Genomic DNA, 17,149 nt, shown 5'->3' on the forward strand with positions numbered 1-17,149 from the left:
AGATCCAAGCAAAAGACTGCTATCTGATAGTTTTAGCTCAGCATTCAACTGATATTTTTGTAAATTTTTGGTGCTTGATTGATGATTTTGGATTTTTTTTCTCCATTTTTATATTCTGGACAAATTAACAGGAGATTTGTGAAATAATACTCACCTGAGTTGCATCCATATGAAAGTATAACAAGTAACTAAACTAGTTACTTTGATAGAGTCACCTAAGTTACAAGGGGTTCATAGACTGACATTCCTTAAGAGCAGTTGGAAGTGAAATGGTCAACATCAAACTAAAATATATCTTGGTGAGACAGTTGGTGACCAAATTTGAAGGAAAAGATTATGAGAATACTAAAGGGATGTTGTATAAAAACACTATAGAGGAAGACTGTGCCTTGGTGGTGGAATATACCACTTGAATGCAAAAATTCAGTATTTGGCACATCTAGGGAAGTTGGAGAGAGATGCCAGGCTGAAATCAGAAGATGCAGTGCTTTTCACTGCAGGCCAGAGATAAACAACCTGGTGTTCTCCATATCTTTTGGATTACAGTTTCTATCAACATGACCAATGATCAAGGATTATGGGAGTCATACTCCAAAAAACACCTGGAGATAATAAGGACAGCTGTCTGTGGTGAAGACAATATTAAACTCAATTAACTGGTAGTGTGACTCATGTGAGATGAATTCTCTTATTCCACAGGCTTAATGCAGAACTTGGAAAGTGCTGTCAGACATGTCAAGGAAACATTTTTGGAAGTCAATAGCCAACCTGCCATTTAATAGTTATCCATTTCAAATTTGGCCCTATTTCTGCAAGCATGTGAAATAGTAACAAAGAACATGGGGAGGGGTTTCTTTAAGTTTATCTTGGAGTGAGGAAGCAAATTCTCATTTTGTTTTTTAAAGGGAACACAGACTCTAAAGTTTCATGTGTAGATGCCTTGATGGAAATTTAGTCTGCAAGCTTTGTTTGGAAAAGGAAGGGCATGACTACTAAAAATGAATTCTAAGTCTTTTATGACAAAAAAGTGTCTACTGTGTGATATCAGCATGCTTACTGTATTTAACCTCTAAATTCTACACCTTCAAAGGCTTGGAGCATATAATATATAATATGACTGCATCCGTTAGGTATCTGTAATGTAAACTAGAAACAAACACATCTCTTGCAACATGTTTTAGGACTTTGTAACCTCTTTTCAATTTCCTTCAAGTTACTGTTTAAAGCAAATTATGGATTAACACTCTCCATTGAAGCTTAAGAAACTGTTAATATTCAACATGAATGCATATTGTTACTGACTAGTCTTTCTAGTCTGGCTATTAACCAGCTGCAATAAATCACTACTGACCGAGAGATCATAAGTTCGAAGCCCGGGTCGGGTTAAGCCCCCGACCATTAAATAGCCTGGCTTGCTGTGTTACCTACGCAGCCCAAAAGACAGTTGCATCTGTCAAGTAGGAAATTTAGGTACGCTTTATGCGTGAGGCTAATTTAACTAATTTACAACACCATAAAACTGCCAGCAACATGCCAGAAAAGGAATGAGGAAGTATAGTCACTAGTGGATGGTGAAGCAACAGCTCCTCCTATGGCCGGAATTGTGACACTGGACTATTAAATACCTCTGTGTGTGTCTATACTGTATGTTGTTTGTCTGATGGCATTGAATATTTGCCATATATATGTTCATTGTAATCCACCCTGAGTCCCCTTCAGGGTGAGAAGGGGAGGATATAAATACTGTAAATAAATAAATAAACTGGAAGGATGTAAAGTTTAAAACAGAATATCTTCTCATTAATTTCTATTCAGGTTCCTAAACCTTCTACACATAATACTTTTTCCAACATGTGCATTACTATAAGACAATGTATACCTTGCATGTTATATATGATCAACATTTGGAGGACTGTGATTTTTTCCCTTCCTAAAACTTTGGTATTAATATTAATAAATAACCAAGTAAAGACAAGTGCTTCTCAGGATCTGGCACTGCCTGCTGTCTGTTTTCTTTATTTTCCTGACTTGTCCAGGAGAATTTTAAAATCCAGACATAGTAAGATTGAAGATATGTCAGTGTGGGGAAAAGAAACTGTCTATGAAGACATGGCATCTGATTCATGAAATGCTCAAAAAATAGACACAGTGACCAGGTTTTCATTGTGAAAATGATCCATATACATAACATTCAGATGTAATAGGAGAAACAAACTTGTTATAAGTTCTATGCAAGTGTTAGTCTTATTTGTAGAACTGAACTGGATATGGGCATGTATACATATATATGTCCTACCACTGAATATTAGGCTTGTGCATGGATTCAGAGTGGTCGGTTTGCTTTTGGCCGGATGGCCGTAACAGTAAGGGCTCAGCCTTCATGTTTTTTCATCCATTATGGGACCATGTGTCAGCTGATCATGGTTCCTCCACCTCTATTCAGCACCACACAACACAGAAAAGCTACCGCGTGCTGCTCACATGGGGTTTCCCTGTGAGCCCTGCCTGATGGGCCAATCAGAATAGAAGAATGCTGTGATGTGTCTTACGCAAGCTGTGTCTAAGGAAAGGGTCCCAGGAAGGATGCTTCCTTAACCACATTCTTCAAACCCAGACTGCCTTGAAAGGAAGATAGTAAAGGCTCCCAGAAGGGGTGCTTCCTTAACCCCATCGCTCAAACCCAGGCTCCCTTGAAAGGAAGAAAGGAAAGGATCCCAGAAACGGAAAGGGGAGGTTCATAAGTTCCTATTCCCGTTGATAGGCCAGAGCTAAAGACCGGAAAAAGCTATTCGGCAACCCGCTTGTTTCCAGGAGGTGCATGAAAACAGATCCGCAGGTCTCCTGGAATCCAGCCAGCAGAACCAAATCGAGGTTCAGCCGAAAGTCACAAGCCTACTTGAGCATTGGTATGTCCACACAAGCTTCCCAGACTAAGCATGAAGACCTATGTAAATACAAAATGATCTACACTTTGTTACAGGTACATAAATCTGCATCTCATAAATATGCAGCACATGAATGGTACAGAAAACACAGCAATGTGTAAAAGCCAAAAGCGAGAAAGCATTTATTTCCTAAATGACATGCTTATGATTTTCTTACTGTACAGACTTGGTATGTGAAATACGCTGAAAGTTCAGGTTCCTGTGGCATAACTCCCTGAGAAGATCTTGTTGTACTAAAACAACAAAACAAACAAACTAAAGCAATTAGTCAAAGAAAGATAATGTATCTTTAGTTTTTCTGGCACTTAAGGGAAGACTGGGGGGTTGTGGAAAAACATAGTTCATTAACTCTTTCTCAATTTTGGGCTGTTCTTTTTGGGCTGTTCCAGAGGGCAGGACTAGAGAGTGAAATTCCCTAAATCCTCTTGGTCCATGAAACTTTATAGCATCTTTTATACATTACCTTGTTTGGTAGTCTTTGCCAACTGTTCAATCCAGACATGATAAAAATGTAGCGTGCTTGTAACATGTATGCTCATTAACTAGTCAAGTACTAATCATATTGAAAGTGATACCTCTTTACAGTGGAGTTTGAAAGATTTTTTTTCTAAAGCTTTTGAATATTTTTGCTACCAGAAGTCATTCTTCTTGCAATGCATTCTTCTACTTTCTTAAGATTGTGTGACAGACTTTGATTAAGGTCTTATTTCTATCCTTATCTGGATCTATTTTTTTATATTTTCATTAATTACAGGTGGTTCTGTGAAGGAAAACAACTACAGAATTCCCCTGATATACAGATCTGTTGTGAAAGCGAAGGACTTCATACGCTAGTTATAACAGAAGCCTTTGAGGACGATACAGGACGCTACTGTTGCCTGGCCTCAAATTCTGTTGGCTCTGATTCTACATCAGCAGAACTATTTGTTGAAGGTAAGAAAGCATGGCCACACAATTAATTTATCATGTGTCACATGTCTTGGTTCTGAGATTTATAAGAATGGCCTAAACCTGTGCAACTGATAAACAACTGCAATGACATGTTTGTATGTGTACCATTTCCTTCTGCCTTCATAGGTCTCCTAAAAGTGTTTTTATACTGTGTGTCCCATCCCCAAATGGGGTCCCCGTAGCTCAATATTGGGGTCACAAAAATTGGCAACAGTAAAAGGTTTCTGAACACCATCTAGACATTTATACAAATTTGTTAGCAACAGCATGCAGTTTTTGCAGTGGAGTCAGCTGTACTTCATAAAAAGGAAAATCAGCCTGTTTAGCAAGCCCTGCAAATAGTAATTTATTATCAGTAACAGTTTGATTTTATACCTATTTTATATATCTATATACCCGAGGTTGTAAACAAATTTCTCAGGTGGAAAGGGGTCTTGAATGGGAAACATTCAAGAAGCCATGTTCTAAACCAGTGCATCTCAAGTAATTTGAGACAGTATTTTTCCCAGTGTTCCAGGAATCTGTATGATATTTGTGTTCAGTACAGCTGTTTCTTGTTTTCCTAGAAATTTTAATGGGGACTGGCAAGTAATAGCTTGCAGCCTGGCACTCATTTGTGGCCCACCAGTTTCGCACTGATCTAGACCTAATATGCTCCTTGTGTTTTATATACAATGATGATTATTATTTTTTATAAAAGGGCATATCTATATTTTTAAGCCCTATAAAGTTTCAACATCTGCAACAGGAATAAGAAAAGAATGGCCCATAGGCCACAAGCAGCAGTCCAAGGCCTTTGGGGTGGTGGGAATATTTTAATTATTTTTTAAAGTAGGTAACATAGTCCCTTTTTTCTGTAATAGTCTACAGCAGCAATAGCTATAGTTACCAATATTTCTCAAGAAATATTAAGTGTTGGAATGATGTTATAAAATAAACCATAAACATGAATTGTGATTCCGTAAACATAGGAAGTTGAGAGTTTTAGGTTTCATGACAGCTTGTATCACCCCTAAATTTGCTGTTTTCTACCCTCTCCAGGTGCCAGCTCCTCAGATTCTGACAGTGAAATTTTCAGATCAAAATCTGGAGCCATGCCACAGTACGTTTATATAGGAGATCTCTCTACAATGATAACGATAAATCTGTTATGCTTCACCTATTTCCTCTTCGGTGACTCTTGGGGAAGGGGAAATTTAACCATTGTTAATTAACAAATCCGTCTGTGTTCGAATTTTGTACTGATATTTAAATATAGGATGACACAGATAGATGTTCTGGTCCAGAGTCTATATTTAGAGAACATCTATGCTGGACTTTCAAAGACCGCTTGGAAGAAATAGTCAAGCAGGCTTTTGTAATGTTCTTCTTTACACTTACATTTTGTAGAAAGAAATAATTCATTAAACCTATCATCCACCTGTATCTGAAACTGTAGTAGTTACTGTGTTGTAGTAACTAAAGATTTAAAAGCTTCTGATGAAATGAAAAAATGCTTATTATGTTTATCCTATGTGATCAAATGTGTATGTCAAGGTATTACTTCAAACTTTTGTGATGAGTTATGAGTATTATCTGTAGATGAATAATATTTTCAATTAGTCTGTGTGATAAAAACAAAGTTCAAGATCCAATTGGGAAGGCATTTCCATAAGAACTGACTTTCTCTATAAACATATTCTCACACACACACACACACACACACACACACACACACACACACAATACTTCCAATATTTGCTCTCAAACTTAGGGAAATTCTCCAGGGCATAGTTTTGAAGAGTGCAAAAAGCTAGGGCGAGATGGATGGTGTGGGGAGAAAGATAATATCATATTGCAAGTGTTGCAGACGAAGGAAAATCCTCTCCATGGAATTGTTAATGGAGTTTCTTCCAAACATAACTACCAAATTGTATCCCATCCAATAGAATTGCTCAAATAAAACACTTGTCATTTTGCCAAGGAAAGTCAAGGTTAACTATTTATTGTATAATTATGCTGTATTGCACATGTTGACTACAGTAGTTCCATTTCCTCTGCTGTCTGGTTATTTCAGGACATAGGAAATTTCAATAATTTGTGATCTTGACTGTGAGACTGGTGATTTCTGTGACTAAGACTGGTTGAATTGATCATGAAAACAGGCCAAGGTTCTCCAACTTGGTGCTCTCTGGATGTGCTGGATTACAGTGTCTGCCACTGCATGGTTGCCTTGGCTAATTTTCCTTTTTCTTTTTTCTTTTTAATTGATTGTTTTATCCAGGGCTCAAAAGAAAAGCACTTCTGTTTCTTTAACAATAGGACCTTCTGCTCCAAAGGCTGGAATCACTACAGCCGTAATCCAGCCTATTGCAGTGCCTCGTCAGCAGGTAAGCATGCTTTAGGGACATAAGTTTACTCATGTCCTGCACTCAAACAATGTGCAGACAAAATGATCTTTACTCATTCAACTTCCATTTTTAGATGCACTTAATGAAGTGTCGATCACAGTTTGGGGGGAGGGGGGTCTAAGGGTTCGGTGTATTGTACTGTGGGCTTTGCCTTATGTTGTTGACTGCAACTTGACAAGAAGATGAGCCATTTGCTAAAGCTAGAGCACTGCTTTTTATGTGCTCTTGTGTATATTTGTTGATATGGGCCACTATGCTCAATGAGACTTAGTCCCAAGTAAGGAAGGAGGCTAAAAACTAATATATTTCCAGAGACCTCTAAAGGAATTTAAAGTTGTTAGTTTTCAGGAACAATCCTTCCAGGACCCATTGGATTCACAGAAATATCTATTATTTTATACTTGCATAGAGTGCTTGGGCAGAATCATTGAATGGAGACACTGTTCATTCCAGCCAGCAACTGAAAAGGTCTCTTCCCCAGAGTTAGTTAAAATTTCTTACAACCATCAAGGGGAGGGGGTCAAAAATGACTTTGCCCATCTTTGTCCTTTTTGGAAAGGCATGACCTTTTAGAAATCATAACCTTTTGGAGAATAATGGCATTCACAACCATTTGAAAATCATAACCTTTTGTAAAAGTGTGATCTTCCAGAGAAGAACCAAAAATCTCATTTGAGTAAAATCTTCTTTTCACATGTACTTATGCAAGGCAATTTGGTTTTCAGTTGTTAGACTGATAATGTAGTTGTCTCTGATCTGTTAGAAACAGAGATTATGCCAATGCACAACAACAGCTATTTCAGAAGTGTTCCTTTTCAGTGCCCAAAAACCTCTACTCTCCCATAAAATATCTTGTTTCTATATTATGCTCTCAAGAGACAAAAGTAGACTTCGTTAAATGTAACATATTTGGTTTACTCACAATCTTCATGTATTCAGCATACAGGTACATACTTGTCAATCCAGTTATAGATAGATTTGAAGTACCATATATACTCAAGTATAAGCCGACCCGAATATAAGCCGAGGGAAATGCAGAAGCTACTAGTAAATTTCAAAATAAAAATAGATACCAATAAAATTACATTAACTGAGACATAAGTGGGGTAAATGTTTTTTGAATATTTACCATATTTCAAAGAAAAACAGTAAGCTAACTCTAAGTGCATAAGTAGCGTCAACAAAAACAATATGGTATCAACAATAACTTTATAATAATAATAATCATTATCATCATCATCATCAACAATAACAACAACAGCTTCCTTTGTATCCTGCTCTATCTATCTCCCCATGGGGACTCAGGCCGGCTTCCAACATAGTAACAGGCAAACATTCAATGCCTATATAAACAATGCAGAGCTAGATATAGCTCTATAATTATATATACTAATTTCACATTTGCATTTCCCCCCTGAAAAGTTTGCAGATTCTCTCTATATATACAGTAGAGGCTCACTTATCCAAGCCAATTTTGTAGTCAAGGTTTTCAATATATCATGATATTTTGGTGCTAAATTCGTAAATATAGTAATGACAACATAACATTACTGCGTATTGAACTACTTTTTCTGTCAAATTTGTTGTATAACATGATGTTTTGGTGCTTAATTTGTAAAATCATAACCTAATTTGATGTTTAATAGGCTTTTCCTTAATCCCTCCTTATTATCCAAGATATTCGCTTATCCAAGCTTCTGCCGGCCTGTTTAGCTTGGATAAGTGAGACTCTACTGTATGTGCATTTCCCTCCTGCAATATTTGCAAGTCCCATTTATCTATGTTTACATCTATCTAGACATCTGTGTGTATGTGTGCATATTTAAAAGGCCTATATCTATATATCTATATTAATATCTCTCTATCTAGACATTGCTTTATATAGAGAGAATTATATCTTTATAGGACTTGCAGAGACTTGCAAATATGTGAGGGGAAATTCATATATAAAATTAATGTATACATATAGGTACAGATATACAGGTACATGGAAATCTCTAGATATCTATATGTATATGGGATTTGCAAAGACCTGCACACAGATGAGGGGAAAATTCATATATTAAATTAATCTATTTGTAGGGGGATTATTTACAAGCTTTGGGGCATGCATTTGCCCAAGAAAGAAATGCAAGCAAAGCCCTCCTAAAAACAACTTTGGCCTCTTTTCTCTTCCCCTTTCCCATCTCTTTTATTTCTCCCCCTTTCAAACTTGAAAAGTAGCCAGAAAAGGCTTTTTAAAACTTCCCTCCCTCTCCCAAAAAAACCCCCACTCCATTTTTGTTTCCTTAGAAATAAAAAGAAATGCACACCTTCTGTTGCTCTCCTTTCCCTTCCTTTTGACTCAAACGTTCTTGCAATAATAGTAATAATAATAATAAATCCTGCAAATTTGCAAGAGTCTCTCTTTTTCTTCCCCTTCCACCATGCAATCTTCTTCTTCTTCCTGGCTTGCAAGAGGTTCTGTCACTCACTCTCCTTTCACTTTTTAAAAACATTCCCTCCTTGTCCCTCTCTCTCTTAAAAAATAAGATAACTCCAGACTGGGAGGAGAAGCGAAGAAGGGAGGTTTTGGAAAAGAAAACATACTGTGGCCTCCAGGCTCCGCTGCTGGCTTGATCTTGACCCGATTATAAGCCGGGGAGGCTTTTTCAGCCCCCCAAAAGAGATAAAAAAACCTCGGCTTATCTTTGAGTATATACAGTAGTTTCTCTGGGCAGATAACACAGGGCATCTTTCTTATAATCAACAGCAACATGAATTTGCTCTTAACAATCCATAGTCTAATAGCATCTCTGTCTTCTAAAACGAAGTCTAAGCTCAGAACAGTCCCAGATCTGATCATGTGGTCTGCAGCCCCTCCCACAACATTAAGAAACATAGAGTAAAGGGAAAGTTGCATACCAAAACATATACAATACAGTAAGCAAACAGAATCATATACAAAACAAATTACTGATGGAGGCTTGAAGAAGGTTGCTATTTCCAACAGTCCTAAGGTAATGCCATTGAGTACTATGGATAATCAAGACTTCTCACAACTATTTATTTTATTTGTTTCTCTGCCATTTTTATTTGTAGGGCATTAAAATATTAAATTATAATATTTGCACCTTCACATTGGTATTCAAAAGAGCTACAGAGGTTTTCATCATAAAACACTTTTTCTGGTACAATTACAGGAATGTTGATCATTATAAGTTGTCAACTTTGGGGGGGGGGGGGAATTGGGAACCATTTTTGCCCATGATATACCAGACAAAGTTGTGTGGAGTGAGTGTCCTGACCTCCAGATAATGTTCGACTGTAATTCTCACCATTGATGTCGGTGGGTATAGTTTGGCAAGACATGGAGTAGGTACGCATTCACTGTCCCTGCTGCATTGGTTGAAATGTATAACTGAGGTTTACAGTATTGTTATAGGAACTCTATATTACTAATTGTTTGGCAAATGTCTGTTTCTTAATTCTTTTTCAGGTCCAAAGTCCCACTTCATACCTCTGCAGATTAGATGGATCAAAACCTAGTTATGCTGCACCTATTTTTACAAAGGTCTGAATTTCAACATGTTATTTGTTTCACCCTGAAACTATAAGAAAAATAAAAAAATACATTGATAGTATAAACTGCATTAATATTTTCTTGTTGTGTGCCTTCAACTTGTTTCAACCCTAAGACAAACCTATCATGGGTTTTTTGGGGGGACTGAGTGTGTATGATTCACTCTAAGTCACCCATTAGATTTCCATGGCTAGGCAGGGAATCAAACCCTGGTTTGCAGAATTGTAATCCAACACACAAACCACTACACCATTCTGGCTGTCTCTTATTAACACTGGTGACTTGATAGGATTTGATTTGGTGTACAGATAGATGTCATTTTTTCAGATAAGTGTGTCCTGTAATGAAGAACTTGTCACTCATTTCTTTTCTTTCAGATTTCATATTTTATAAGCATATGTTAAAATCTTTATTTTCAGCTTGCCATTTATGCATATTTTAAGAGATAAAGTGGTAACAATGACAATCAGTTATCTAGCAGTTTTATGCCATAAAATGTTTCTGCAAGGCCAAATATCTTTTTATGGAAAACCCCATCTTTCAGCTGTTAGCATCCCATCAGAAAAAGAAAGATTTATTGTTGGACATTGCCATAATTCTCAGTTAATGTATGATACAAAAGGGTGTCCATGTCTGTAACCTTTCTTCATCATTCCTCTGCTTTGGCTTGATTTTTTATCCAAGTGTTGTTATTCATCCTTTGAAAAGCTCTCCAACTCTTGTATAACTCGGGCTTCTTTTGATGCCTCTCGGTTTCCTGCCTGGCAGCTTCTCACGTGCTTGCAAACACCAAGGAGATCCTTGTGAAATGACTTTCTGTGGAGAGCATCAAAATAGAGCTAGATTGAATTACCTGAACTAACATTATTAATGAAAAGGCAATAAGAAACCACATTAAAATTTCCAAATTATTGGAAGGATTTAAAAACACGTAAACACTAAAACCCTATGTCACTTATGGGGTTACTATAAGTCAACAGGCAATTTGAATGCACATGGGACACAGACTTCCATGGTTGGGGGCATCAATGGCTTCTCTAGATCAGGCAGCAGTATATCTTAACCAAGAATCCCCTTCTTTACAAGCCCCAAAGTGGCATTTGGATTTGCTTTAGCGTAGATATTGTAATAAACCCCAGGGACCATCCCGTCCAAACCCATTCTGCAACACAAGAAGACCTGATCCAAGCCCTGCCAACTGATGGCCATCCAGTCTTTGTTGAAAAATCTCCAGGGCCGGGCTATGGCACAGCTGGTTAAGTGGCCACCTGCAATAAATCACTATGACCAAGAAGTCATGAGTTCGAGGCCAGCCCGTGTTGGAGTGAGCACCCGACCATTAAAAAAAATAGCCCCTGCTCGTTGTTGACCTAAGCAACTGAAAGATAGTTGCATCTATCAAGTAGGAATTTAGGTACCGCTTTGCAGGGAGGCTAATTTAACTAATTTATGACACCATAAAAATCATCCAGCAGCCGTTTGGAATGAGGAAGTATCCATCAAGATGTCACAATGGATGACGAAGCAGCTGCTGCCCCTGTGGCTGGAATCGAGCATACCCTCAGGAAGCTGGAAGCTGGAGAATGTTAAATTGCCTCTGCGTCTGTCTCTGTCTATGTCTCTATGTTCATATGGCATTGAATGTTTGCCATGTATGTGTACATTGTGATCCACCTTGAGTCCCCTTCGGGGTGAGAGGGGCAGAATATAAATACTGTAAATAAACAAATAAATATTCCACCATTGAACAGCACTGACTATCTGGAGGTTTGGACTAATAATAATAATAATAATAATAATAATAATAATACTTTATTTATACCCCGCCACCATCTCCCCAGCGGGGACTCGGGGCGGCTAACATGGGGCCATGCCCAAAGCAATACAATATAATAAATATAATATAAATATATATATTATATATATTATATATATTATATATATATTATATATAAATATATATATATATGTAATATAATATATAATATAATATAATAAATATAAATATAATAATAGTCAGGTGGAATACTCAGCCTCGTCGTTTCTGTCCTAAAATGCTTCCCGATACGGTTTTGGCAAATAAAAACCCAAACACACACGTTTTGAGAATGAAACACAGCTGGATTTTTGGTTTTATTGGCACCTTTGTGTTGGGTGAGTGTGGATGCAACTATTCTTCAGGGAGACTCAAGAATACAGTCAGATCAAAGAGCATTGTAGCCATCTGGACTTTGGCATGCCACTCTTTTGTCTTAATGGCCAAAGACGGGAGAAACACCAACCTAGCAGTCAAAAACATAATACCGCTTCAGCAGGAAGGTAATAATGCTCCATGCAATCATGCCGGCCACATGACTTAGAAGATGTCTACGGACAGCGCCGGCTCTTCAACTTAGAAATGGAGATCAGCACCCCCCCCCCCCCAGAGTCAGACTCGACTAGACTTAATGTCAGGGGAAAACCTTTACTTTTACCCTTAAACATCAGTAAGATCTACACCTCTGTTGTTGTTCATATACATTACATATAGAAGAAATCTGTATTCATTTGTTTTAACTAATCTGAATCATAGTTATAATCTCATTGAACCATCATATAGGTGACAAAACCTGTGCTTCCAGCATGACAAAGAAGCCTATGTCACAACCTTGCACCTGTGTTGTGAAAGTGCTTCTGAAAGGAGTATTCATGTTGTGATGTTTCCACTGACATCTAAGTGGATAAAGCCATAGTTTCATAATAGTTTGCCTTGCACGGATAAGTTATCTTAGGATGACTTAATCCCTATCTTATTAAAAGCGACTCCATTTGAAATAGGGTGACATCTGTCCTGTAGATTAACAGAGTCTTATTTTCTAGTAGGTAGTATTGATACAATTCTGATTTTCAAAACAAAAGTTTTGCAGAGTTAGTTATTACACCATTATTACATGGTGTGCATTATTATTTGGAGTACATTGTTAATGGTAAGATCACAAAGGGGTGTGTATCAATTTTGTTAAAATAGTCTCTTTGAACTTTCAGGAGCTGCAAAATTCAACAGCAAGCGAAGGACAGGTGGTGGTTCTTGAGTGCAGAGTGAGAGGAGCACCTCCCCTGCATGTCATGTGGTTTCGGCAAGGGACAGAAATTCAGGATTCTCCAGATTTCCGAATCCTTCAAAAAAGTAAGTGCTAGACTTCTTTTTTATTCAAATATCTGCCCGCTATAAAAACACCAGTAGGAATAAGCACTTCAGTCTTGTTTTCTTTTGTATCATCATCGGATTCATGTTCAGTATATGTTTCTTTTGAGCGTAATTTTAACTGCCTTTGTCATACTGTCCAATTATCAAGCTATTTTAGTTATCTAATATTACTTCTCCGTGGAACCTTTCAGCTTTTTATATGCTTTCTAATGTAGCTTGTTCTTTTCCCTTCTATTCCCTATTCTCCATTTGGATGGTGGGATAAGCAGAGCCCCGGTCTGCAGCTGAACCTGGTAAGCATCATGTGAAAGAACATTCTTTTTGTTCGCTTGCTTTTTGTGTTTGCACTGAAGCTAAATAGCATTATGTTTCTGCAAGGGAGTGGTAACATGAAACCCCTTTCAAGGCAGTCTATTCTCCTGTCACATACTTCAGGCCATGCTACCCTGTGGTTTACATCAGTTCCTTTATTAGTAAAACAGCAAATATTTCCATAACTAAAGTGGGAAACCCCAGTGGCTCATCCCTTTTCATTCTCAAATAACGGTTCTGTCTTCCATTTCCGTAGCCGTTCTTTTGGTCAGACCATGAAATTTATTGCTGTTATTTACCATCAGGAGCTCCCGGTGGTGCAGCAGGTTAAACCCCTAAGCTGCTGAACTCAAATCCGGGAAGTGGGGTGAGCTCCCGCTGTTAGCGCCAGCTTCTGCCAACCTAGCAGTTAGAAAACATGCAAATGTGAGTAGATCAATAGGTACCGCTCCAGCGGGAAGGTAACGGCGCTCCATGCAGTCATGCCAGCCACATGACCTAGGAGGCGTCTATGGACAGCTTAGAAATGGAGATGAGCACCAACCACACAGAGTCGGGCATGACTAGATTTGATGTCAAGGGAAAACCTTTACCTTTACTTTACCATTAAGTCAGCTTCAATTTATTGTGCCTCTGTGAACGAATGAGTCAAGATATCCTCCAAGAGCATTTTTTATTGAATCATTCAATTTACAGTAATACAGTTTTCTTCTTTTCTTACTGACTTCAACTTTGCCAAGCTTCATGATCTTTTCAGATGGGTCTGTTGTCTCATAAAATGTCCAAACTACAGTACTGTATTTTAATCATTTTGGATGAAGTTTATGCTTAATTTGTTCTCAGGCCTTTGTCTTTTTTATTTTTCATGGTACATACAACAGCTTCTGATTTTACTGTAGACTCTATTGTGATTTATGACACCTAAATACTAGATTCCATTAAATCAAATTATGAAATGAGACTGTGAAAAACTATATTTTAATTTCTGGATTAACCCCTGAGTTAAATGAAGAGCTTGGGAAATACTATTTTTAGATTCCAAATTCCACAATCCCAAACCAACACGAATACTGACAGTGTTGTCTTCAGATTCTGAAAGTTTTAGTCTGAAGATCAAATTTTACTAAGCTCTTCTTTATGGAATGTAGAATTATCTTGAAAAAAAAACACCCCAAATTCCTATTTTAGTATATACAGTAGTATGAAACATTTAGAATTTGCCAGCTCTCAAATAAAAGGGGAGACGAAACTTCTGTACATTTGTTTTGTTTGCAATATTTCTCCTGTTATGTGACTGAAGTTCTTAGATGGTATGTCATAGGGATCCTTCCTGTTTACCCAGGGTAATATATATACCCAGGTTTATATATATAAATGCTTCCCATTCATTGGGCAAACAGACTCTTTAGTTCTGTTAATGTGGTTGCTGCTGCATCAGCACCAGCCAGTAAAAACAATGATGTCAGAAAAGCTAGGAAAGGTTACTTTTTGGATTACAACTCTCAAACTTTTCCAGACAACATGGCTGGGTGTTTAGAACTTTGTTATTGGAGACTGTAATAAAAAGTAACTTTTTCAAAATTAGATTAAAGAACACTATATATTGGCAGGCACAGTCTAAATACCTAAAAGCACCAGATCCTGTCTGATCTTGGAAGCTAAGCAGAGTCAATCCCGGTTGGTATTTGGATGAGTCTGCCAACAAATACCAGATTCTGTAGGCTACTTCAGATGAAGTAATTGACAAAACCACATCGAAGTATTCCTTGCCTAAGAAAACCCTATGATATTGTGTGTACATACACACACACACACTTTTATTTATATTTCACTCTATCCCCCAGAGGGGTCTCAGAGCGGATTATATGATACATGTATGGCAAACATTCAGTGCCATTATACAGTTGACAACAAAGACAGTACATAAACAGAGGCAAGGCTTCCCTCTTTTTTCATCTCCGGCATTTGGAAGCTGTGCTCGACTTGGCCATGGGGAGGTGCTGTTGGTTCATTGTTCCATGCCAAGGAGCCTGTTGTCCATGGATGCCTTCCTAATTGAATTGCTGGCATGCTTTTCAAGGATGCCTTACCTCCCTGCCACAGCGGTACCTATTTATCTACTCACATTGCTGTTTTTGAACTGCTAGGTAAGCAGAAGTTAGGGCTGATGGTGAGAGCTCACCCCAATCCACGGCTTGAACTGCCAACTTTCTGGTTGGCAAGGTCTTCTGTAGCTGGCGGTTTAACCTATCCGCGGCCCCTATTCATATGATTACCATAAATTGGCAGGCTATGTTAATGTACATGCACCCATAGAGGTTGGCATTACACAGAAATGTCAACATATTTATTCATTCATAGCATTTCATATTCAAGCATTATAGTGGCTAAGAATCAGGAAATTCCTAGTTGAAGCTTATTTTTGGGTAGCCTTGGTTCTTTCATCTAAAATATAAGATATCTAAAATATAGGACAATAATACTTAACTTAGCAGGGTTGTTGTAACAATTGCAACTCGATATAATACAAGTGAACACTAGAGAAATACATAGGAAACAGTTGCTTCCATGTTAAGATGGTGAGATAGTACTGTTGTCTTAAAGCATCACTTACTCTTCTCCTTGCTCAGAGTTGTACTCCATTATCACTTTTGGCTTTATTTACATTAGCATGAAAATGCCTTCTTGGTACTCCTTTAAAGAGAGGCTAGGGCCCCTGACTCAGTTTTCCTTTTATTGACTGGCAAAAATCACAGTTGTCTGAAAGGAGCTTTTAATTGCTGGGTTGTCTTTTTTTAAAAAAATAGACGTACTTTTGTATAGCTTTTAATTCAATCATATTTTGAGATTGTAACTGCGTTTTAATATTACAATTTATAATGTTTTAATTTGCTCGGGGGTTTTTTGTTTGTTTGTTTGTTTGTTTACTTTTGAGTCCCAATTGGAAAGAAAGGCAGGATAGCAATCAAATAATTAAAGGCTATTTGAATTGTAATTCGAAGCAGTTTGGTGAAAAAGACCAAAGAACTTCAGAAGAAAATAAGAGAAAGGTGGTTGTTTTACACCAGAGATTTTGTGTGTGTGTGTGTGTGTCAGGAGCTACTTTAGAAACTGCAAGTCACTTCTGATGTGAGAAAATTTGCCATCTGCAAGGACATTGCCCAGGGGATGCCTGGATGTTTGATGTTTACAATCCTTGTTGGGGACTTCTCTCATGTCCCCACATGGGGAGCTGAAGCTCACAGAGGGAGCTCATCCATCCTCTCCCCAGAAATGCTCAGCAGAAGGAAATCCATGTTTGAAAGAGCCCACTCATGTGTAGTTTGGAGGAGCAAAAGTTGGTAGAAATATGGCAGGAACATATGACATGATGCTAGCAACTTGTAGCAGGTACTTTGGCCATTATAATGATGCTGCCAAAAATTAGTATAAATATGTGGAAGTGAAGGTGAAGATACCAGCTGGCTTAAGGATGAGGGAAACCTGGCTCAGCTCCCAGGACTCGCCCTCCAAATAAGGGCTTCCAAAGAAGTGCAGACAGGTCTAAAATACAAACACTTATAGTGATGTTACAATTCAGCTGACAACTTTGAAAGACAACTTCCAGAATCCCTCACCTGTCATTATCAAAGAAGGAAAGAGTAGTTTGACTAAGCTCTGGAATTTTCTGCCTCTATTCCTAAAATATTTTGTTCATTGGCTAGATTTTTAAATATACTGGTGTAACAAACAGAAGGGGAAAGCAAAGAGACAGCTTTTATCTGTGCATCTATTAATCTCCACACACCAAGCCCCGGATGGG

At 37.8% G+C, this 17,149-nt stretch overlaps 1 protein-coding gene across 4 annotated transcripts in view; it reads left to right on the plus strand.

Annotated features, from left to right (window-relative positions):
* palld (palladin, cytoskeletal associated protein) overlaps positions 1–17,149 on the plus strand; it is a 300,420-nt gene that overhangs the window by 118,685 nt on the left and 164,586 nt on the right. For 3 of the 4 annotated variants that reach the window (XM_062982361.1, XM_062982362.1, XM_062982363.1), the window contains 6 exons: positions 3,700–3,878; positions 4,938–4,998; positions 6,160–6,265; positions 9,765–9,839; positions 12,873–13,014; positions 13,305–13,328. In XM_062982361.1, coding sequence (XP_062838431.1) covers positions 3,700–3,878; positions 4,938–4,998; positions 6,160–6,265; positions 9,765–9,839; positions 12,873–13,014; positions 13,305–13,328 — 587 coding nt within the window. Of the gene's footprint in view, positions 1–2,773; positions 2,907–3,699; positions 3,879–4,937; positions 4,999–6,159; positions 6,266–9,764; positions 9,840–12,872; positions 13,015–13,304; positions 13,329–17,149 lie in introns of those variants that run through there. The other variant, XM_062982364.1, reaches the window with a different exon arrangement.

Source organism: Anolis carolinensis, chromosome 5 (genome assembly GCF_035594765.1).
Source record: "Anolis carolinensis isolate JA03-04 chromosome 5, rAnoCar3.1.pri, whole genome shotgun sequence".
Classification (NCBI taxonomy): domain Eukaryota; kingdom Metazoa; phylum Chordata; class Lepidosauria; order Squamata; family Dactyloidae; genus Anolis; species Anolis carolinensis.